Below are 25,222 nucleotides of genomic sequence, written 5' to 3'. Positions count from 1 at the left end.
AATATTGGGTCGGCCAAAAAGTTTGTTCAGGTTTCTGTGCCATCTTAAGGGAAAACCATAGCAAACATTTTGGCTGACCCAATATTTTAAAACCATTATCCCAAATATAACCATTTTTTCTCTGGAGCTTCTACTTTGTAATATTGGCTGGTTGAACTCCTTTTACTTACTTACCAACATTAGAAATTTTCCTATTTATTCACTTATTTATTTATGATCTGTCTCTCCTCAGACTAAATTTTATGAGATAGAGAACTTGTCACTTCTCTTGACAATTACATTCTCAGTATCTGGCATACAATAGGCTCTCAGTAAGTATTTCCTGGATATGTGAATACATCTGTGACAACTGGCTGCATATGGAACTAATATTGTCATTTTATAAGTGCTTACATTACACTATGGGACATGTTATATATATGAATTATTAAACATAAGTGATAAAATTTATCTCCCCTCCATATTTATTTTTACACATATGTCTATACCTTGCCCTTTTTCACTTAATGGTAATATGTAATATTATAATAATATGTAATATAATAGTGCATAATATAATAATGTAGTAACAATATGATAATATCCAGTGATAATTAGTAAAAATACAACTGTTGCATTCTTTTCAAAAGCTACACTGTAGTTCATAGAATAGGTAAATAATGATTAATTAGTATACTAGGATGTGTGTTCAGTCACTCAGCCTTGTCTGACTCTTTGCATCCCCATGGACTGTAGCCCACCAAGCTCCTCTGTACATGAGATTTCCCAGGCAGGAGTACTGGAGTGGGTTGCCATTTCCTTCTCCAGAGGATCTTCTTGACCCAGGGATCAAAACTGTGTCTCCTGCATTGGCAGGTAAAATCTTTACTGTTTGAGCCATTGAGGAAGCCCTAGGATGGATATTTGTATTTTTTTCATTTTTCATCAGTAAAAACAATATTGAGATAAATATCCATGTGCATGTGTCATTTCACACACAGGATTCATCTTTATTTTTTTTCAGATAAGTAGTTGTGTCACACTATTTATTGAGGAGTCTGCTGTCTTCCTTTTGATTTGAAATGTTTACTTCATCTTATGCTAAATTCCCATATTATTTGGGTCTGTTCAAATTCTGTGCCATAGATATCTGTGTCTAATTTCTATATTTGATTAACTATGTTAGTCCCCTATTATCTTTCCCCCAGACTGGTTCCAAATAGTAAAAGGAGTACGTCAAGGCTGTATACTGTCATCCTGCTTATTTAACTTATATGCAGAGTACATCATGAGAAACGCTGGGCTGGATGAAGCACAAGCTGGAATCAAGATTGCTGGGAGAAATATCAATAACCTCAGATATGCAGATGATGCCACCCATATGGCAGAAAGAAAAGAACTAAAGAGCCTCTTGATGAAAGTGAAAGAGGAGAGTGAAAAAGTTGGCTTAAAGCTCAACGTTCAGAAAACTAAGATCATGGCATCCAATCCCATCACTTCATGGCAAATAGATGGGGAAACAGTGGAAACAGTGGCTGACTTTATTTTTAGGGGCTCCAGAATCACTGCAGATGGTGATTGCAGCCATGAAATTAAAAGACGCTTACTCCTTGGAAGGAAAGTTATGACCAACCTAGACAGCATGTTGAAAAGCAGAGACATTACTTTGTCAGCAAAGGTCTGTCTAGTCAAGGCTATGGTTTTTCCAGTAGTCATGTATGGATGTGAAAGTTGGACTATAAGGAAAGCTGAGCACCGAAGAATTGATGCTTTTGAAGTGTGGTATTAGAGAAGACTCTTGAGAGTCCCTTGGACTGCAAGAAGATCCAACCAGTCCATCCTAAAGGAGATCAGTCCTGGGTGTTCATTGGAAGGCCTGATGTTGAAGCTGAAACTCCAATATTTTGGCCACCTGATGTGAAGAGCTGACTCATTGGAAAAGACCCTGATGTTGGGAAAGATTGAAGGCAGGAGGAGAAGGGGATGACAGAGGATGAGATGGTTGGATGGCATCACCGACTCAATGGAGATGAGTTTGAGTAGACTCTAGGAGTTGGTGATGGACAGGGAGTCCTGGCGTGCTGCGGTTCATGGGGTTGGAAAGAGTCGGACCCGACTGAGCGGCTGAACTGAATTGACTCATCTTTCCCCCCAGAATTTTTTTATTCTGTTTGTTTTCCATTATGAATTAAAAGCATAAGTAGTTCTGTTTAACACCCCCACCATCTCCCAAAATTCATGTTACCATTTTTACTGGGATGGCATTAAAATATGAGTATACTTACGGGAGGTGTCTCCCTGATAACATGGACAGTAAGGGATTCCCCCCTGCAGTGTGGGAGACCTGGGTTCAATCTCTTGGTTTCGAAGATCCCCTGGAGAAGGGCATGGCAACCACCCCAGTATTGTTGCCTGGGAAATCCCATGGACAGAGGAGACTGATGGGCTACAGTCCATGGGGTTGAAAAGAGTTGGACACCACTGAGTGACTAAGCACACAGCACACACATATTTAGGGAGAACTGTCTCCATTATGAATTTTCATTTACTCAAGGCTTTTTGTATATCCCTTAGTAGAATTATAACATTTCTTCCTAGAGATATAGATATTTAAGTTTATTCCTGGTTGATTTTTCCCTGCTGTTGTAAATAATGATTTCTCTTAGGTGGTTGTTTGCATATATAAAGCTATTATTTTCTGTATATTTACACAGACACACACAGACATGTTTTACCTAAGCAACTTACTGAATTTCTTATTATTCATAGTAGTTTTTCAGTTGGTTCAACTTGAATTGTTCAGGTAGGTATATGGTAATACTATTTGCAATTAGTGAAGAATTGTCTCCTCCTTTCCAGTTATTATATCTCTTATATTATCTCTTGTTTAATTGAATTGACTGCTATCTTCAGAATAATCTTTTTAAAAACGATTTATCTATTTGGCTGCTCTGGGTCTTAGTTGCGGCACGTGGGATCTTTTAATTGTGGCATGTGGGATCTAGTTCCCTGACCAGGAATCGAACCCAGGCCCTCTGCATTGGGAACACAGTCTTAGCCACTGGACCATCAGGAAAGTCCTTGTAATAATCTTAAATAACGTGAAATCAGCTAATGGGGAAATTCCTAGAACTGTACTTATTTTGGTATGTTAACCTTTGAACAGTTACTCTGTTGTGTGATCTTTATTATTTTTAATGCTAGTATTTATATGTGTCTGCACTTTTCTGGTTTTGTGTGTGTGTGTGTTGGTCAGGTTTTGTTGTCAGTGTTATTCTAGCTGTATAATCAATTTGAAATATATCTTTTTTGTTATTAGAGAACAGTTTTTGAAAACCATTGCGGGATGTGCTCCTTCAAAGTTTGAAGGAAACTAATCTGGCCTGGTGCTTTATTTTTCATCAGAGATAGCTTTTTAACAATTTTGTCTATTTCTTCTATGGTCATTGGGCAGTGTCGGTAGGCAGAAATTCTGAAATGGACCCTAAATTCCCACTCCATGGTATTAATGTCCTTGTATAATCTCTTCCCTTTGAGTATAGGAAGGTGTGTGAGTATGATGGTTTCATTGCTTGATTTAGGTGATGTTATGACAAAGATGAAAGGGTTTTGCACATATAATCATGGTCCTAGTTTAGTTGACTTTGAGTTACTCTTGAGAGTCCCTTGGACTGCAAGGAGATCAGACTAGTCAATCCTAAAGGAAATCAACCCTGAATATTCATTGGAAGGACTGATGCTGAAGCTGAAACCCCAGTACTTTCGCCACTTGATGCGAAGAGCCGACTCACTGGAAAAGACCCTGATCCTAGGGAAGATTGAAGGGAAAAGGAGGGGAGGACAGCAGAGGATGAGATGGTTAGATGGCATTACTGATTCAATAGTTATGAGTTTGAGCAAACTTCGGGAGATAGCAAAGGACAGAGAAGCCTGGTATGCTGCAGTGCATGGGATCACACAGCGTCTGACATGACTTAGCAACTAAAGTGGAATTAATCAGAAGGGAGGTTGTCCTGGGAGGCTTGACCTCACAAGTGAGTCTAAAAAGCCCTTCCTGAAGGCAGAGATATAGGGATGTGAAGTGTGAAGAAGAAAGTTGCCCTGTTATGAGAGGACCAGGGAGGAGACCACAAAATGAGGACCAGAACGGGGCTTCTTGCTGGTGAAAGTCCTGTCCAGAAAACAACCAGCAATACCCTGGGGGCTCTGCCCACAGCCACAGAGATGGGTCCTGCCAACACGCTGGGTCAACTTGGAATCAGATCTTTGCTGGCCGAGCTTCCAGAGAAGGACGGAGCTGGCTGACAATTTGATCTCCGTCTTGTGAGCTCCTTAGCAGAGGCCTTGTTGAGAGATGCTGGATTAAGATCCAGAGGCTGTGGGAAAATTCTATGTTATTTTAAGCCACTAAGTTTCTGGTAATTTGTTATGTAGTGATAGAAAATGAATATAGTCAGTTCAGATTTTTCTCTGGGAGTCAGTTTTGTCATTTATATTTTGTTAAAAATCATCTATTTCCCCAATCTTAATTGTATTTGCCGAGGATGTGCAGAGTAATCTCTTATGATTATTTAAATTTCTGAAATTTTTGTTTTTTTCTCCATTTAAAAAAAATTTATTTTACTTTTGAAGTATAGTTAATTTACAATGTTGTGTTAGTTTTAGGTGTACAGCACAGTGATTAAGTTATACATATATGTATATTTATTCTTTTTCAGATTCTTTCCCATTATAGTTTATTATGAAATATTGAGTAGAGTTCCCTGTGCTATACAGTAGATCCTTATTGGTTATCTATTTTATATATAGTGGTGTGTATATGTTAATCCCAAACTCCTAATTTATCTCTCCTCTACTTTCCTCTTTGTTAACCATAAGCTTATTTCCTATGTCTTTGAGTCTATTTCTGTTTTGCAGATAAGTTCATTTGTACCCTTTTTTTTAGATCCCACATGTAAGCAATATCACATGATATTTGTCTTTCACTCTCTAACTTACTTAGTATGATGATCTCTAGGTCCATCCATGTTGCTCAGACAGCATTATTTTATTCTTTTTTTATGGCTGATTAATATTCTATTGTGTATATGTACCACATTGTCTTTATCCATTCATCTGTGAATGGACATTTAGGTTGTTTCAGAGTTTATATATGGTGGTGGTGGTGGTTTAGTTGCTAAGTCGTGGCCAACTCTTGAGACCCCAAGGATTGTAGTCTGCCAGGCTCCTCTGTCCATGGGATTCTCCAGGCAAGAATATTGGAGTGGGTTGCCATTTCCTTCTCCAGTCAGAGTTTGTATATTCTTTCTCTAATAAATGTTAATTAACTATTTTCTAATTAATTTAATCTGTCTCCATACCTATCTATATCTCTTATTAGTTATTTTTGGTTCTAAAGAATCAGCTATTGTACTGCTAGTTTTCAGTTTTATAAATTATTGATTGTTAAGTGCTTATTAATATTTCCTGAGTCGGACATGACTGAGCGACTTCACTTTCACTTTTCCCTTTCATGCACTGGGAAAGGAAATGGCAACCCACTCCAGTGTTCTTGCCTGGAAAATCCTAGGGACGGCGGAGCCTGGTGGGCTGCCGTCTATGGGGTCGCACAGAGTCGGACACGACTGAAGCGACTTAGCAGCAGCAGCAGCAATATTTCCTTAGATTTATTTTATTTTTTATTTGCAAACTGAATATGGATGTTTAGTTTGTTTAGTTTTTATTCTTTTTTATGTTGATGTAGGAATTTAAGAATTTACCTTTTCTTCTGAACACTGCTTCAGCTGTATCTCCTAGGTTTTGAAATACATTATTTTAATTTATCTCTTTTCCTTTTAACACTAATGTGAGCTCCTTTGTCCTCCATATCATTCCACTCTACTACTTTTAACTTGTGCTGTACTTGGTCACTCAGTCGTATCCGACTCTTTGTGATCCCATGGGCTATAGCCCACCAGGCTCCTCTGTCCATGGGATTCTCCAGGCAAGAATACTGGAGTGGGTTGCCATGCCCTCCTCCAGGGGATCTTCCCAACCCAGGGACCGAACCCAGGTCTCCCGCATTGCAGGCAGATTCTTTTGCAGCTGAGCCACCAGGGAAGCCCAAGAATACTGGAGTGGGTAGCCATTCCTTTCTCCAGGGGATCTTCCTGACCCAGGAATTGAACCGGGGTCTCCTGCATTGCAGGCAGATTCTTCACCCTTTGAGCTACCAGGGAAGCCCCACTTTTAACTTGGTTCATTTTAATTTCATTTTGTTCCTTTTTCTCAATCTTATCCTTTATGTCCCTCTATATTTTCAGTACATTCCTTTTTCTTTTGTGTTGCTTTCAATGTGACCTTCATTTTTTGGCTTTGTTTTTCATTATATCCCAATTGCTGCTGCTTATTATTTTTTTTATCTCCTGCTGTCTTTCAATATTTTGCCTAATCTCAGCAAGCTCAGCATATCACATTGTTTTACAGAATCAATGACTTCATTAACCTCTTTGAAGAATTTATAACAATGTACAGCAGCATGATTTTGATGACCATTCCTGATCTTTTCTTTCTTTTTTTCTTACAATATTTTAATATGCTATTTCCTTGAAAAGGTTATAGTTAATCTTTGAGTAGGGTGTATCCTTCTTAACAATGACAGTAAGCATTCACTTTATGACACAGACTTTTGTGTGTGAGTGAATTCATTTAACCTTCATTGGCTGCATCCAACAGGAACTAGCTGCTGTAGGGCTGCTTGGATATTGAATACTTTTCCTCCATTCTGCCTCACTAACAGCCTGCTTCCTGCAAATATGGCTGATCTGTATAGACCTCCTCAGACCTGTTCCCAGTCTGCCATGCACTACTTCTCTTTGGTGCCAGACTCAATTCAGAGATGCTCTGGCCACCAGCAGTTATTCCTGTTGCTACTATTTCAAACAAGTGATTGTTGGCTTTCTTCTTAGGATTTCCCCCCAATACTTTGGGGAACTGAGATCTGATGACCTTAAATGAGATTTGTAGCTGGTCATTCCATCTTCCCTTGCTCCTGATTTACCATCAATTTTTTTAAAAAAAAAATTATTATTTTTTAAAAATATATTTTATTTTTTGGCTGTGCTGGGTCTTCATTGCTGTGTGAGCTTTCTCCAGTTGTGGCAAGAGGAGGATACTTTCTAGTTGCAGTGCATGGACTTCTCATTGTGATGGCTTCTCTTGTTGTGGAGCACAGGCTCTGGAGTGTGTAGGCTTCAGTAGTTGTGGCTCCCAGGCTCTGGAGCACAGGCTCCATAGTTGTGCCCCATGTGCTTAGTTGCTCTACAGCATGTGGGATCTTTCTGGATCAGGGATTGAACCCGTGTCTCCTGCATTGGCAGGCAGATTCTTTACCTCTGAGCCACCTGGGAAGCCCCAATTTATCATCAATGAATTGATCTTTTTCAAAAAATAATTTTGTTATTATATTTTCCTTAATGAAGACTTTATTATTATTGGTTGCACCACGTGGTGTGTGGGGTCATAGTTCCCTGACCAGGAATCAAACCTGTGCCCCCTGCCTTGGAAGCACAGAGTCTTAACTGCTGGACCACCAGGGAAAGCCCATCACTGAATTGATCTTACTGCATATGATAATTTCCTTATACACTGTGGTTGGGGGTAAGATATCTGATACTTTTGTCGAGAGTAGGCTTTTTTTGTTGTTGTTCCTGTTTCATATTCTTTTTTGTTGTTGCTCTGAGTGATTTCTAAGAGCAAACCTTTCTTTTCCAGTTTAAAAGTATAAACTATAATTATATAATATTCAATTGATGAACCATAAATACACTTAAAAGTTTTTTGATGGCCACATACTAAATTAAGTGTTAAGTAAATTTTTATCACTCAGTTATGTCCAATTCTGTGATCCCATGGATTATTGCCCGCCAGGCTCCTCTGTCCATGGGATTCTCCAGATAAGAATATTGGAGTGGGGTGTCATTCCCTTCTCCAGTGGATCTTCCCAACCCAGGGATCAAACCTGGATCTCCTACATTGCAGGCCAATTCTTTACCATCTGAGTCACCAGGAAAGCCCAACATAGTATGTTGGGAAGCTTTAAATTTAGCTAATTTAGTGAGATTATCAATTTTGATTTCTAAGAACAAATAATTAAAATCCATGTTTGTTCTTGAGAAACTCTGTAATGACACTAAGCTCTAGACTATACAGTTTCCTGCACTCTAGCAAATTCCAAATTGATGGCTGTTAACTTGTTTGAATAAAAAGCTGAGTGTTCTATATTCAATGATTAGTCTCTTATTGTGTACATGCAAACCTTATTGAATAACCATTGCATTTTAAAGACAGTAAAAAGTTAAATTTTACATCAAATCATAACAGGAGTTGTCAACCCCCTTTATTGAATAAAATTCAGTTGGGAAGAAGCTGCATTTCTTTTTAAAAGTGGTTTTAGAGAATTAGAGTAGCCGCTTTTGGACAGAGGACATAAAATCTATTTCTTTTTTCCAGCTAAGAGAAATTAGGCTAATACTTTGTAGAGAAAACCTGAATTCTGCTCCTTGCTTTGATATTAACTAGGTAATGGCCTACCTTTGCAGTTATGAAATAGAAATTATAATTTTACCTTGCATTAGTGTTGAATGGAATAAGAAATTAAATTCAATGACCTTTAAATGGTAAGTCATTACTTTTTCCCTGCTAAAGGGCCAAATAACAGTTATTACTGGTATAGGAAGACTAGAATGGCCAGGACTTCGGAACACAGGTAGCTGCATGTGAAGGTTTTAAAAATCAGAAAGCAATTGAAAATAAATGGATGCTGTCTATTAAAATCTCAGGCATATTTTAGTCTCTTTGAGAGGATGTGTTTATTTCTGTGTGGCAGTATTAAGTATTCTCTTTGTTATGTTCAGTGTGTTATCCGTCTTCTATTTTTTTCTCTGGGGGCATTTTCTTCCTAGTCACAGTCACATAGATCAAAGATTCAAAGAAACCCTCCAGGCTTATTTTAGGACTCCCCACCCGCCCCATGTTAGAGACATTACTTTGCCCACAAAGGTCCCTATAGTCAAAGCTATGGTTTTTGCATGTATGAATGTGAGAGTTGGACCATAAAGAAGGCTGAGTGCCAAAGAATTGATGCTTTTGAACTGTGGTGCTGGAGAACACTCTTGGGAGTCCCCTGGACAGCAAGGAGATCAAACCAGTCAATCCTAAAGGAAGTCAACCCTGAATATTCACTGGAAGGACTGATGCTAAAGCTGAAGCTCCAATACTTTGGCCACCTGATGCAAAGGGATGACTCATTGGAAAGACCCTGATGCTGGGAAAAATTGAGGGCAAGAGGAGAAGGGAGCAACAGAGGATGAGATGATTGGATGGCATCACTGACTCAAAGGACTTGAGTTTAAACAAACTCAGGGAGATAGTGTTGGACAGAGAAGCCTGGTGTGCTGCAGTTCATGGGGTCACAAAGAGTTGGACACGATTTAGTGACTGAACAACAACAGCAGAGAGACGACACAAGATGGGGCCTGAGGGAAGGGAACAGAAGTGACAACCTGCAAACAGGATTGAGAGCTGGTCTGTAGGACCAGTGTGCCGCATGGAAGGGTCACAAGGAAGGGCATGGAGACTGCCCCCATCCTGCCTCATCACTATATGACACTGGCCACTCAATTACCTAGGTATACCTGTAAGCCCCCTGGACAGAGGGCAGGGAACTGGGGCACCTGTGTGAGGACAAGGATTCAAGGGGAGCGCCTCACCCCAGACCTGAACCCAGGAGCCGGGTGATTTGCCTCCATATGGAGACAGCAATGCCCCTGCCCTTGCAACATGAGCTTTCCCTGTCTCTTGTGAGATTGAGAGTTTTTGACAGCAAGGTCTGAATCTGCTCAATCAATTTAATGTCTAAACCATCACTCTAGTCATTCAGTAAACATAGCAAATAGCATTCATATTAGGTGGACCTACGCTGGATACAGGCTCTACTGGATCCACCTGGAATCCTTGGCTCACCGTTAAGTGTGTCTCTCAAAGGCAAGTGGGACTTCCCTGGTGATCCAGTAATTAGGACTTCACCTTCCAATGTAGGAGGTACAGGTTTGATCCCTGGTCAGGGAGCTATGATCCCACAAGCCTCACGGCCAAAAAACCAGAGCATAAACAACAGAATTAATATTGTAATAAATTCAATAAAGACTTTAAAAATGGTCCACATAAAAAATCTTAAAAAAAGAGCCCAAAGGCAGTGCATTTCTTCCCAAAGGGGATTATGCTAGTTAAAAAAATATATATATAATTATGTAATTTGATGATGTATCATTTGAATTGATGAAATACTGTTATGGAAAGAGTTGTTGCTAATATCAAAACTAATTTGAGGAGTTTAAAAGATGGAATTGTTTAAAAATTGCTGTCAAATCAGTGTGGGTGAAGTAATACTAAAGAGTCAGGTAAAAATCATAAAAAAAAATCAGAAGGGTTCTATGACTGCGTGAAGATGGCTTCCAAGTGTCTTCAGGTTCAGTTTTTTTTTAAAAAGTCTTTATTGACTTTGTATTGCTTCTGTTTTATGTTTTGTTTTTTTGGTCACAAGGCATGTGGGATCTTAGCTCTCCAACCAAGGATCAGACCAGTATCCCCTGCATTGGAAGGTGACGTCTTAACCCCTGGACCACCAGGGAAGTCCCTCTCATTTCAGTTTAAAGGAGCCCAAGCTGGGACTTCTGGTGGATGCAAAGTGGATGTGGTCCATGCATCGCTAGTTTACCCCGACTCGAGAATCCAAATGCAGAAGGAACAGCTTTGGCTTCTCTTGCATTAGAAGACTGTGAATAAATGTACCTTTTTATGTTTTACTTTGGAGGAGGTTTTTTTGGATTGTGCTGGTCTTTGATGCTGCATGGGCTTTTCTCTAGCTGTGGTGAGCAGGGCCACCTTCTAGTGGCCCCCGCAGTGCGTGGGCTTCTCATTGAGGTGGCTTCTCTTGTGGAGCATAGGGGGCGCGAGCTCAATAGTTGGAGTTCTCAAGAGCACAGGCTCAGTAGTTGTGGCACATGGGCTTAACTGCTCCGCAGCATGTGGGATCTTCTTGGATCAGGCATTAAACCTGCATCCCCTGCAATGGCAGGCAGTTTCCTAACCACTGAGCCATCAGGGACACCCTAGAGGAGATTCTTAACCTAACTTTTTTGTGCTTTTTGCTTTATCTGATGTTTATATCTAACGGGTGAAATACCCATATCAGTTGTACTTGACCTGAAGGCTCGTACTGGGCTTTCTTGCATGTTTCTGCAGGGTCTAGCTTGCAGGGCACATGGATTCACGGTGAAGGTTTCTGATTAATATTTTAGAGGGAATAACCCAAACTTTCAGGAACAGAGCAAAGTCTGGTTAGTTAAAATCTCTGCAGTAAACAAGGACAGTGATAGATGGATGTGTTTCCATCTTTTCTGGGAAGGAAAGGAAAGCACTCCTTCAGCTGGCTTGCGGTGTAGCTAGAGACAGGTGAGGCAGACAATTGAGGGAAAGTTTCATGGTTTATGATTCAGTACGCTAATTTGATTTGTGAGGTTCTTAGGAGCATCTGTGAACTTTTGGGAGGGGAAAATAAAGCGACTCAGGGAATTAAACGAGTAAAAACTGGAGATCAGCTGAAAGAGGAGAAAAGAACAGGGAGGGAGGCTAGTGAAAAGGTTCCTGTGTATATTCTTAGGTTATATCTGTGAGTATGGAAATAACATATATTCCAAACAATACTGAGAAATTGGAATAGATTAATTCTCCAGGTGGCAACTGGAGAGCCTTTTTTTCACATTTATCTTTGAATCTCTGGAGCTTAGCCCAGAGTTGGCACGTTGTAATCAATAAATAAATGCCCACTGAATGAATCAGTGACTGATAAAGACTGAAAGATTGTGAGAGGTAAGTTATAATTTCCTTACATATCTGAACCTTAAGCTTAACGCATGGGAAGGACAAGAGCACGTAACAAAGGTGGTCACTTGCTGTTGTTGTTCAGTCACTAAATCGTGTATGATTCTGGAGTGGGTTACCATGCCCTCCTCCAAGGGATCTTCCTGACCCAGGGATTAAACCTGCATCTCTTACATTTCCTGAATTGGCAGGTGGGTTCTTTACCACTAATGCCACCTGGGAAGCCCTTTTGTTTCCAGATGCAGCTCCAAACCGAGTACCTGGAATACTGCCCTGATGTAAATTAGATGCTCAGTAAAAGCTGTGAGTGTCTGACTTAATGGTGCTTTTTCCTCCCTGGCAGCTGGTAACCTAGCAACGTTTGAAAGGCAGCTGGATAATTCTGGGTCATGTGAAAATTCAGATTCATATTAAAAGAGATTGAAGCCTGAGCACAGGGCAGATGGATCATTTCTCTAGAGAGCTCTTTTCCTTGACTGTGTCATGAGATACCACAGCAATGTTTTTGTGGTATGCTCTGCTGGTCTCTGTGTGATGGCATGAAATCTCCTTACCTCACCAGATGTTAGAAAAAGGAAAGATATTCAGAGAAACAGAGAACTGAAGTGCCCTTATAGTCAACACCATCTGACCCAAAACTCAGCCTTTTAATATAAAGCAGAGGTTCCCCCCACCCCAGGTTTTCTCAGTGGCTCAGACAGTAAAGAATCTGACTGCAATGCAGGAGACCTGGATTCAATTCCTGGGTCAGGAAGATCCTCTGGAGAAGGGAGTGACTACCCACTCCGGTATTCTTGCCTGGAGAATTCTAGGGACAGAGGAGCCTGGAGGGCTACAGTCCATGTGGTCACAAAGAGTCAGACAAGGCTGAGTGACTAACACACACTTTTCTGGACATATTTTCATTCAGCCACAGAATCTTGTCATAAATGTCAATGAAATGATTCTTTGGTTGAAGTGCAAACAGAAAGCAAATGTGCCTGATGACAAATGCAGACTTGAAACAATTTCTTTATGATGATGTGAAATAGACTGGTGAATTCTCAGTTGTCTGTACTTGCTCCCAAGCCTGGAAGGCTGACCAGTGAGCATCTGACAGTGCTTCCCGTGGTAAAATTAATCACAATTTATGGACTGTTTCTCCAAATACAGATATTTGATTTTTCTTTGACTTTTTAAAATGTCATTGAGCAGAGCTATTTGTAGACAATTTTTTTGATTTATCTCATATGGAGAATATTCCTCATCTTCCATGCAAATTCCACCAAAACCTACTTGAGTGTGTCCCCCTTATGTTCCAAGTACTAATAGAGAGGAACAGGAACCCCCAGGTCAGCTCTGTCTTTGGAATTCTCTAGGCAAGAGTACTGGAGTATGTTGCCATTTCCTTCTCCAGGGTACTTTGCAACCCAGGAATGGAATCCGGTCTCCTGCATTGCGGGCAGATACTTTACCAACTGAGCTACTAGGGAAGTACTAACTTTTTCTCCAAATACAGATATTTGATTTTTCTTTGACTTTTTAAAATGCCATTGAGCAGAGTTATTTGTAGACAGTTCTTTTGATTTATCTCATGTGGAGAATATTCATCATTTTCCATGCAAATTTCACCAAAACCTGCTTGAGTGTGTCCCCCTCATGTTCCAAGTACTGATAGAGAGGGACAGGAACCCCAAGGTCAGCCCACAGTGGCGGGAAGGACAGAGGGATGTGTCTGAAATGGGACCCCATAAGACATAGCTGCTGACAAAGAATCTGGCATTCCCATCAAACAACCTGGGGCAATGTAGTCCTGAATCTCTAGCTCTGTTTCCATGGTTTCTAGACAAAGACAGCAGGGCTGCATTCCAATTATAACCTTCAGAATGACAGATAATGGGAGAAAGAGGAAGTGGGGTAATGAAACTCCAGGTCACCGTGAAAAGAAGCAATAGTTAGAAGTGATAGCGACGTGAGATGTTCAACTTTATATTTGTCTCAAAAATACCCCTGTGATGTAGAATGCAGATGTCCATTCTGCAAACTCTCAGACTTCCCATAGTACTTTTATCTACACCCAATTCTTTATTCAAAGTCAGGTATCTCTTTAATATAGGTTTTCTTTTTCCATTTTTTTTCTTTTTAAATAATTTTTTAAAAAGTATAGGGACTTCCCTGGTGGTCCAGTGGCTAGGTGTGCATGCTCCCAGTGCAGGGAGCCTGGGTTCAATCGTTGGTCGGCGAATTTATTAATAGATCCCATATGCCACAGCTAAAGAGCTGGCATAGCCAAATAAATAAATAATAAATCCATAATTTTTTTTAAAAAATTGAGGTATTGATTTACATTGTTTCAGGTGATTCATTTATATATATATTTTAAAGGCTCTTTTCTAATATAGGTTATTATAAGATATTGAATATAGTTCCCTGTGCTATACAGTAGGTCCTTGTTGTTTATTTTGTATATAGTAGTGTGTGTCTGTTAATCCTAATTTCCAAATTTATCCCTTTCTTGCTTACCCATTTGGTAACTAGTTTGTTTTCTATGTTTGTCAGTCTGTTTCTGTTTCATAAATAAGTTCATTTGTAGCTTTTCTTTTTTAGATTCCACATATAAGTGATACTATACAGTACTTGTCTTCTTTTGTCTGACATTTCACTTAGTATGATAATCTCTAGGTCCATCCATGTTGCTGCAAATGACATCTTTTTTCGTTCTTTTTCTTATGGCTGAGTAACAATCCATTGTATACATGCACCACAGCTTTATCCACTCCTCTGTCAATGGGCATTTAGGTTGTCTTCATGTCATAGCTATTTTAAATAGTGCTGCTGTGAATATAGGGCTGCATGTATCTTCTTGAATTATAATTTGGTCCAGATACATGCCCAGGAGTGGGAATGCTGAATCCTACAGCAACTCTTATTTTTTTGTTTTTTAAGGAACTTGTCCATATTGTTTTCCTCAGTGGCTGCAACAATGTATAATCTACCAGCAGTATTAAGAAGGTTCCATTTTCTCTACACCCTTTCCACTATTTATTATTTCTACAATACAGATTTTTCTTAATAGCATTTTAAACCTAAAGAACTCATGAATTCAGTTCAGTTCAGTTCAGTCTCTCAGTCGTGTTCGACTCTTTGCGACCCCATGAATCACACCACGCCAGGCCTCCCTGTCCATCACCAACTCCCGGAGTTTACCAAACCCATGTCTATCGAGTCGGTGATGCCATCCAACCATCTCATCCTCTGTCGTCCCCTTCTCCTCCTGCCCCCAATTCTTCCCAGCATCAGGGTCTTTTCCAATGAGTCAACTCTTCGCATGAATGGCCAAAGTATTGGAGTTTCAGCTTCAACATCAGTCCTTCCAATGAATACCCAGGACTGATCTCCTTTAGGATGGACTGGTTGGATCTTCTTGCAGTCCAAGGGACTCTCAAGAGTCTTCTCCAGCACCACAGTTCAAAAGCATCAATTCTTCAGCGCTCAGCTTTCTTCACTGTCCAACTCTCACATCCATACATGACCACTGGAAAAACCATAGCTTTGACTAGATGGACCTTTGTTGGCGAAGTAATGTTTCTGCTTTTCAATATGCTATCTAGGTTGGTCATAACCTTTCTTCCAAGGAGTAAGCATCTTTTAATTTCATGGCTGCAATCACCATCTGCAGTGACTTTGGAGCCCCAAAAAATAAAGTCTGCCACTCTTTCCACTGTTTCCCCATCTATTTCCCATGAAGTGATAGGACCAGATGCCATGATCTTAGTTTTCTGAACGTTGAGCTTTAAGCCAACTTTTTCACTCTCCTCTTTCACTTTCATCTTTAGTTCTTCACTTTCTGCCATAAGGGTGGTATCATCTGCATATCTGAGGTTATTGATATTTCTCCTCATAATCTTGATTCCAGCTTGTGTTTCTTGTGCCCAGTGTTTCTCATGATGTACTGCAGGGTGACAATATACAGCCTTGATGTACTACTCCTTTTCCTATTTGGAACCAGTCTGTTGTTCCATGTCCAGTTCTAACTGTAGCTTCCTGACCTGCATACAGGTTTCTCAAGGGGGAGTTCAGGTGGTCTGCTATTCCCATCTCTTTCATAATTTTCCACAGTTTATTGTGATCCACACAGTCAAAGGCTTTGGCGTAGTCAATAAAACAGAAATAGATGTTTTTCTGGAACTCTCTTGCTTTTTCGATGATCCAGTGGATGTTGGCAATTTGACCTCTGGTTCCTCTGCCTTTTCTAAAACCAGCTTGAACATCTGGAAGTTCATGGTTCACGTATTGCTGAAGCCTGGCTTGGAGAATTTTGAGCATTACTTTACTAGCATGTGAGATGAGTGCAATTGTGTGGTAGTTTGAGCATTCTTTGGCATTGCCTTTCTTTGGGATTGGAATGAAAACTGACCTTTTCCAGTCCTGTGGCCACTGCTGAGTTTTCCAGATTTGCTGGCATATCGAGTGCAGCACTTTCACAGCATCATCTTTCAGGATTTGAAATAGCTCAACTATAATTCCATCACCTCCACTAGCTTTGTTCGTAGTGATGCTTTCTAAGGCCCACTTGACTTCATATTCCAGGATGTGTGGCTCTAGGTGAGTGATCACACCATTGTGATTATCTGGGTCATGAAGATCTTTTTTGTATAGTTCTTCTGTGTATTCTTGCCACCTCTTCTTAATATCTTCTGCTTCTGTTAGGTCCATACCATTTCTGTCCTTTATCGAGCCCATCTTTGCATGAAATGTTCCCTTGGTATCTCTAATTTTCTTGAAGAGATCTCTAGTCTTTCCCATTCTGTTGTTTTCCTCTATTTCTTTGCATTGATTGCTGAGGAAGGCTTTCTTATCTCTCCTTGCTATTCTTTGGCACTCTGCATTCAGATGGGACTATCTTTCTTTTTCTCCTTTGCTTTTCACTTCTCTTCTTTTCCCAGCTATTTGTAAGGCCTTGTCAGACAGCCATTTTGCTTTTTTGCATTTCTTTTCCATGGGGATGGTCTTGATCCCTGTCTCCTATACAATGTCACGAACCTATGTCCATAGTTCATCAGGCACTCTGTCTATGAGATCTAGTCCCTTAAATCTATTTGTCACTTCCACTGTATAATCATAAGGGATTTGATTTAGGTCATACCTGAATGGGCTAGTGGTTTTCCCTACTTTCTTCAATTTCAGTCTGAATTTGGCAATAAGGAGTTCATGATCTGAGCCACAGTCTGCTCCCGGTCTTGTTTTTGCTGACTGTATAGAGCTTCTCCATCTTTGGCTGCAAAGAATATAATCAATCTGATTTCGGTGTTGACCATCTGGTGATGTCCATGTGTAGAGTCTTCTCTTGTGTTGTTGGAAGAGGGTGTTTGCTATGACCCGTGCGTTCTCTTGGCAGAACTCTATTAGCCTTTGCCCTGCTTCATTCTGTACTCCAAGGCCAAATTTGCTTGTTACGCCAGGTGTTTCCTGACTTGCTACTTTTGCATTCAAAACTGTGAAAAGTAAAAAGCATTCTTTTACTTCTGATCATATTGCAACTGAAGCAATGCTCTATTTTCCTTTACTGCTGGAGTCATATGCAATTTTCTGTTTTTCCAGTGGAAGGAATTATTGTAATTCCTTCCAGCCTTGGACCACATCTGATATCAGTAGTATTTTGCCAGAGTCAGCAGAGTTTACGGCTATACTATTGGGATATAATGAAGACACACTCCTCTGTTCAGTGAGCGGAACCATTAGCTAGAGACTAACAGGGTAACTGTGAGCTTGGGAATGGTGTTGGCAGATATTACTTGGGTGAACAGACAATTTTATGTTTCTGTATTCTCTGCAGTTGAGTCAAACTGAGCATTTTAATCCCTAAGCAACACCAGGTAGTTTATTTAATCTTTAGAACTTAAAAAATTAATGTAAAAATCTTTAAAACTTATAAGTCTCAGTTTCTTCATCTATAAGAGAATAATATCAACTTCTTAGAGCTGTGGTTTTAAAATATATAATGCATGTAAAGCACTCGACCTAGCATCTGGGTATCACATATCATTGAATAAATGGTGTAAATGTACCTATACAGATGTTTGAGAAAACAGTGCCTGAGGTGTGAAATTAGATGTGTTTCAATATTGGTGAAAAGAAACACTAATTTAGTATATAGTGTTTCCAGATTTATTGCCTGCAATCAGATTGAAAATTCTAGTTGTCCTGAAGCCTGCAGTCATATCTCCTGAGTTTCTCTTTGGGGATATTTATTTTATGACACTTTGGAGACAATATAACATTTCTGTTAACACACTGAATATGGTTATTACAGTTGAATAAAAACCAGTTTTATCAATTTCTTTTATGCATGAATTCAAAAAGTTTAGCTAGACTATTAGGTTTGATTTTTACTGTATTCAGGATACATTTTATTTTAGCAAGAATTGGTTTGACTTTATAATAGAGGTAATTAAAAGAGCTGATTTATTTACTGAGATTTCGGTGTGGTAAATTTTGTGAGAATCACTATCTTTTGTATGAATAATGACAATGATAAAGGAAAAAACCTTTTGCATAGTTTATTTTGCTTTGATTATCTGATCTTCATACGTTATAGTAAATGTTTTCATTTACAAATCCTGAAATTTGATATGCTATTATATATTTATATATCATATATGTGTATATCAGAATATATGCATGTGTATATATGTAATAAAGGCTTCCTGGATTGCTCAGTGGGTAAAGAATCTGCCTGGCAATGCAGGAGAGCAGGTTTGATTGGAGAAGGGCATGGCAACCCACACTAGTATTCTTGCCTGGATGATCCCATGAACAGACGAGCCTGGTGGGCTACGGTCCATGGGGTCGCAAAGAGTCACACCCAACTGAGCGACTGAGAATACATGTAATAAAGTATATAATTTTAGGAGTACTTATGGTCCAAGCAAGTGGAAACGAAACCTGGGTAGTTTCAGATAAAAATCAAAAACTCACTTGTTTTGGAATTATATAAAGATTCAGTTATACATATATACATCATTTAATCATTAAACTGCTCAGTCCTCTCTGACTCTTTGCAACCCCATGGACTGTAGCCCACCAGGCTCCTCTGTCTGTGCAATTTTTCTGGCAAGAATACTGGAGTGGGTTGCCATTTCCTTCTCCAACATATGTGTTTGTTCTAGAACAAACACAAAGGGCAGAAGCTCCAGTAATTCCATTGTTTTCACCTCCTTGCCACTGTCTCTCTGTTCTAGGGGCCTGAGAAGGAATGCGCTGCCCGTGGAGCAGCAGGGGTGCTTGCGTGGCGCGGCTCCTGCCTGCAAGTGGGATTCTGAACTCTTTCGCCTCTGCTTTACTTTGATGGCATGTCTGCGTCTCTCTGAAGCTTCGGGAGGAAGTAGCCTCTCTCAGCCAAAAGCTGAGGTAGGAAAATGACATGTCTGTTTTCGATGTCAATTTACAACATAGGTCACAAAATGAAATGTCGCCATTCCATGAGAATTGTCAAAAGAGGCCGACCTAGCGTGGCAAGGGTGCTGATGGCTTACCTTGAAAGAAATTTCATACTGCTCTCCTCCCCAGATCTCCAGACCTGGATCATAGCCACCCAACTCCCAAAACCATTTGCGATCCACAGCAAAGAGACCTCCAGCCATAACAGGAGACCTGTGAAAGGAATAAAACCATCTTTAAAGGGCTCTGAGCGTCAGGGACCCTGGCATTTTGCTTGGGGATAAAAGCAGCAAACTTTAAGTTTCAGTGGTCACTGCACAGAGTTTTTCAGCACAGGTTTTCTGTGAGTGTTCATGAGTTCTCACGGAGTCTCCGATCGCTCCTGGAACCCCCATGGACTTTGAACTTCATAATTCAGACTGTCAAGCCACTCATGCCCCGTGGAGCCACACATTAGCTCCGGGTGCTTGTCATCAGAGAGAAGTATAAGATGACTAGTGACTGATGTGCTGGGAAAATCGGTGGTTTTATGGCTTTTTCTCAAAGTGAAAGAGATCTTATACTATCAGACACATAAAAACAGAGAAAACACAGTTGAAGACCATAACTTTAATTAATTTCTCATATGTATTCACCATGCACCTACCATTTCCAGGTCATGTCCATTTAGCAGACTATGATATGGTCAGTTAGAACAAAATAACCAACCAGAACTAGTTATTAGCATGCCAATGCTGGAGTTTAAACTAGGTCTTTTCACTTTAATGATGTTCTTTTTAAAGTCTACCTTTTGAGGAAATATTCTTTTGATCAAATAATAAGTTCAAGTTTTCTGCTCTTGCTAGGATGCATTGCAGTTACATTACTATGTAATGAGGTAATTTATAATCATTGGATCCTGCTCTAAAATGTTTTTTTGCAATTCAGGAGAAGCTTTTCAGTTTTTCTGTTATTATTATTTTTTAATGTTTTTGCCACTGTTTTGCAGTGGGAGCATGAAGTCTTAACCACTGGACTGCCAGAGGAGTCTGCTCACGTGTGTGTGTGTTTAATATTTACGTATTTGGCTGCGTCAAGTCTTAGTTGTGGCACATGGGATTTTTTAGATGTGGCATGTGGGGTCTTTAGTTGTGACATGCACATACTTAGTTGTGGCATGTGGGATCTAGTTCCTTGACCAGGGATCAAACTTGGACCCCTGCATTGGGAGCTTGGAGTCTTAGCCACTGGACTACCTGGGAAGTCCCTGCTCTTGTGTTTTTGAATGTTCACTATGTGCTGGGTTCTTCTGTGAGATTCTTGTCCAGTTCCCTTGATTAATCCTTACTGCAGCCCTAGGAATACCATCCCTGTGTTCTATTTGGAGAAACAGGACAAGAGGCCTGGCCTCTCTGGGCCAGGAAGGTGGTGGCACTGTGGCTGATTCCAAAGCCTTTGAGTTCTTTACTGCAATGCTGTTTCTGTTTCAGTGTATAAAGAGAGTTGATGTTATTTAGTCGCTAAGTTGTGTCCGACTCTTTGCGATCCCATGGACTGTAGCCCACCAGGTTCCTCTGTCCATGGCATTTCTCAGGCAAGAATACTGCAGTGGGTTGCCATTTCCTTCTCCAGGGAATATTCCCGATTCAGGGATTGAACCCACATCTCTGAGTCTCCTGCACTGCAGGACGACTCTTTACCCCGGGTAAAGTGAGACAGCAACATAAATGTGAACATAAAACAACTAGAGAGCACTTTATGCAGACCAAGCAAATCTGTAAAAACACACAGTCATTGAAATTTTTGTGACACTTCTGAAGATTTTTTGGAAACAAAGAATATTTATACATATAAGACACTAAATACTGAAGACATGTTTAAAAATGTCTAAGTAAATAAGACACACCAGTTTACAGACTCACTGAAGTCGTGCTGTTGGTAACTTTCTATAATGCTCTAGAGGGACATAAATGTGAATTTATTTAAGTGTGTTGTATATTTCAGAGACTTTGCATGTTATGATGGTACTTGGCCTAATCACCTCAGTTTAAGATTTTTAAAAATATGTGTGTACTCTCTGTAGATGAAAAGATTACAAGACAGGAAGAGGGATTTATTTCTCCCCTAGAAAAGTGGGCAGGATTGAAATAATAACACAAAGGATCTCATGCATTTTAAAAATTCTGTTTGAAATGGAAGTCTTGGAACCAGGTGTGCCTTACTTTAGCCCTCTCTCCAGCAGTATGTTCTTTTCCCATTTTCCATGCGCTGAATCTCAGAGGGAAGCACAGCTGTAGCTGGGACAGACTGGCATGGTACTGTGTCCTGGGGGCAGTTCCTCAATGGTCGTATTTGATACATCTGTGTCATCTTTGATTCCGTGGGGCTTGGGCTTAAATGATTAGAAGTTCTCAATCCTTAATAATAAATTGTAAAACATAATTGAGAGATAACCCAGCATAATATATAGTTTGCTTCACTGTTAAAAAAGAGCAATGCGTGCACACTCAGTTGCTTCAGTCATGTCCGACCCCTTGTGACCCTGTGGACTGCAGCCTGCCAGGCTCCTCTGTCCGTGGGATTCTCCAGGAAAGAATACTGGAGTGGGTTGCCATGCCCTCCTCCAGGGAATCTTCCCCACTCAGGGATCAAACCTGCATCTCCTACATCTCCTGCATTGCAGGCGGATTCTTTATTGCTGAGCCACTGGGGAAGCCCCAAAAGAGCAATAGTCATAATGGAATTGTAAGTACCTAATTTGTGAATTGTGGATTTAATGGGGCAGGGACTAGTTTAGGTATGTGGGAAGATGATGCATCCAAATGTTGGGGAAATTAGGATATTCAGAAGGCAGCTGGGTATATATGTTCTTAGACCAGAAATATGGTCAAAACTGGAAGTAAACTTGGTTGACATCAGTTTAAACACAGCAAGAAAAATCATTAGAATGTATGAAAATATCCAGTAATATTGAAGGAACATGGCATTGAGCTGTGTTTATTTTGGCCAAAATACACCTGCATTTCAAAAAATTAAAAAAAGAAATTGTCAGTTCTATTCAGTCTGAACCACAAATGGAAAGATCTTAAGTCCTACCAATGTATTCTCGTTTGACTGTGTAAAACATGAGACCAGAGTGCAACAGAATTTACACTGTGCAGACTAAATCTCCCAACTAGAGTTACTACTATTATAGATATGGAACTAGTATAGATATTGGGAAGAGAACATCCTAGATTGATATTTTTTATTGTAAATGATTTGTTGGAAACACGACATGTTGTTTTCTTGATGAGTTCATAAAAAACCAAACTTGGGATGTATTTTTGGTTAGTTTGAGGCATAATAAAATAAATTCAAATAGACACCCTTACCTTCACTAATGTTGTTTCCAAGCCCTAGATAAATTAGCATCTCCTATCTTGATTAGCCAAAGCCTTTGACTGTCTGAATCACAATAAACTGTGGAAAATTCTGAAAGAGATGGGAATACTAGACCACCTGAACTGCCTCTTGAGAAACCTGTATACAGGTCAGGAAGCAACAGTTAGAACTGGACATGGAACAACAGACTGGTTCCAAATAGGAAAAGGAGTACGTCAAGACTATATATTGTCACCCTGCTTATTTAACTTATATGCAGAGTACATCATGAGAAACGCTGGGCTGGAAGAAACACAAGCTGGAATCAAGATTGCCGGGAGAAATATCAATAACCTCAGATATGCAGATGACACCAACCTTATGGCAGAAAGTGAAGAAGAACTAAAAAGCTTCTTGATGAAAGTGAGAGAGGAGAGTGGAAAAGTTGGCTTAAAGCTCAACATTCAGAAAACTAAGATCATGACATCTGGTCCCATCACTTCATGGGAAATAGATGGGGAAACAGTGGAAAGAGTGGCAGACTTTATTTTTTTGGGCTCCAAAATCACTGCTGATGGTGATTGCAGCCATGAAATTAAAAGACGCTTACTCCTTGGAAGGAAGGTTATGACCAACTTAGATAGCATATTGAAAAGCAGAGATATTACTTTGCCAACAAAGGTCCATTTAGTCAAGGCTATGGTTTTTCCAGTGGTCATGTATGGATGTGAGAGTTGGACTGTGAAGAAAGCTGAACCCCGAAGAATTGATGCTTTTGAACTGTGGTGTTGGAGAAGACTCTTGAGAGTCCCTTGGACTTCAAGAAGATCCAACCAGTCCATCCTAAAGGAGATCAGTCCTGAGCATTCATTGGAAGGACTGATATTGAAGCTGAAACTCCAATGCTTTGGGCACCTGATGTGAAGAGCTGACTCATTTGAAAAGACCATAATGCTGGGAAGGATTGAGGGCAGGAGGAGAAGGGGACGACAGAGGATGAGATGGCTGGATGGCATCACTGACTCCATGGACATGAGTTTGGGTAGACTCCAGGAGTTGGTGATGGACAGGGAGGCCTGGCGTATTGCGATTAATGGGGTTGCAAAGAATCGGACACGACTGAGCGACTGAACTGAACTGAACTGATCTTGATTAGTGTGAATGATTGGTAAGAAACAAATCTTTTGTTTACGTATTTATTCATATTTGTTCATTAATCTTTTGAACAGTGCAACTAAGGTATAGTTGTCATGCAATGAATTGCAAATATTTTAAGTTGAAAATTTGATAGGTTTTGGCTTATGGATACCCGTGGGTACCATCATTACATTCAGGAAAAAGTAACACATCTATCATGCCTCCAAAGTTTCTTCATTGTATCCCTCCCTCCCTCCCTCCCTCCTGACCCTCTTCTCATTCCTTTCCCCTAGGACATAACTGATTTCTGCCTCTGTAGATGGTTTGGATTGTCTAGAATTTTATATAAATGAAATCATACAGTATGTACTCTTCTTTGGGAGTGTCTGACTGCTTTCATTCATGTCATTATTCTGAGACTCACTCTTGTTGTCGTGTCTGTTAATAGTTTCTTCCTTTTTTATTGCTGAGTAGTATTCCATTTGCATGGATATACTATAGTTTGATTATATATTTGCCCACTGATGAACATTTGGGTTTTTTTCAGTTTGGGGTTATTACAAATAAAACTGCTATGAGTTTTGTGTGCTAATCTTTGTGTGGATATATGCTTTCATTTCTCTTGAGAAAAAGCCTGGGAGTGGAATGACTAAATCATGTGGTAGGTGTGGGTTTAACCTTTTAAGAAACTGTGAAACTCTTTCCCATAGTGCTTGTAACTTTATATTCCCACCAGCTGTATTTGAGTTGTAACTGCTACATATCCTCATATACTTGATATGGGCAGTTTGAAGTTCAGTCAGTATAACAAGGGCATGGTGGTATCTTATTGTGGTTTTATTTTTCATTTCCACAATGATTAATGGTGCTGAGCAAATTATGTTATTCCTTTATTTTGCCTAGTCAGTCTGGCTAGAACTTTATTGATCTGCTTAAAGAATTAACTTTTGGTTTCATTGATTTTTCTCTATTGTTTTCAGTTTTATATTTCATTGATTTCTCCATGGTCTTCATTATTCTACTGACTTTGTACTTTATTTTCTCTTCTTTCTCTAGTTACTTAGGGTGGCAGCTGATATTATTGATCTGAGACTTTTTTATAATTAAGCTATTTAGTACTGTAAGTCTGCCTTAAGTACTGCTTTAGAAGAATTCTGCAAAAAAAATGATATGCAGTGTTCCCATTTTCATCATGTTCAAATACTCCATAATTTCTCTTTTGTTTTCTTTCTGTGACCTATGGGTTATATAAATGTATGTTATTTAGTTTCCACCTATTTGAGATTTTTTTTTGAGATCTTTCTGTTATTCATTTATATGTATCCATTGTGGTTAGGGATCACACTTTAAAAGACTTGAATCCTTTTAAATTTATTGGAGTTTTTTAATGGGTCAGAATGTGATCTATATGAATGTATTCTGT

The 25,222-nt window shown here is 39.7% G+C and overlaps 2 protein-coding genes across 4 annotated transcripts in view; one reads left to right on the top strand and one right to left on the bottom strand.

Annotated features, from left to right (window-relative positions):
* GALNTL6 (polypeptide N-acetylgalactosaminyltransferase like 6) overlaps positions 1-25,222 on the bottom strand; it is a 1,429,734-nt gene that overhangs the window by 124,176 nt on the left and 1,280,336 nt on the right. The window contains exon 7 of the mRNA XM_081568813.1: positions 19,416-19,533. Within this exon, the coding sequence (XP_081424939.1) occupies positions 19,416-19,533 (118 nt within the window). The remainder of the gene's footprint in view (positions 1-19,415; positions 19,534-25,222) is intronic.
* LOC145537900 (uncharacterized) overlaps positions 1-25,222 on the top strand; it is a 303,657-nt gene that overhangs the window by 232,806 nt on the left and 45,629 nt on the right. For 2 of the 3 annotated variants that reach the window (XM_081568860.1, XM_081568837.1), the window contains one exon: positions 19,122-19,290. The gene's annotated coding sequence lies outside the window, so the exon portion shown is untranslated. Of the gene's footprint in view, positions 1-19,121; positions 22,476-25,222 lie in introns of those variants that run through there. The other variant, XR_014076480.1, reaches the window with a different exon arrangement.

This window comes from Giraffa tippelskirchi, chromosome 1 (genome assembly GCF_054371585.1).
Source record: "Giraffa tippelskirchi isolate mGirTip1 chromosome 1, T2T-mGirTip1v1.2.pri, whole genome shotgun sequence".
NCBI classification, from domain to species: domain Eukaryota; kingdom Metazoa; phylum Chordata; class Mammalia; order Artiodactyla; family Giraffidae; genus Giraffa; species Giraffa tippelskirchi.
This window is presented reverse-complemented; position numbering and strand designations above follow the sequence as displayed.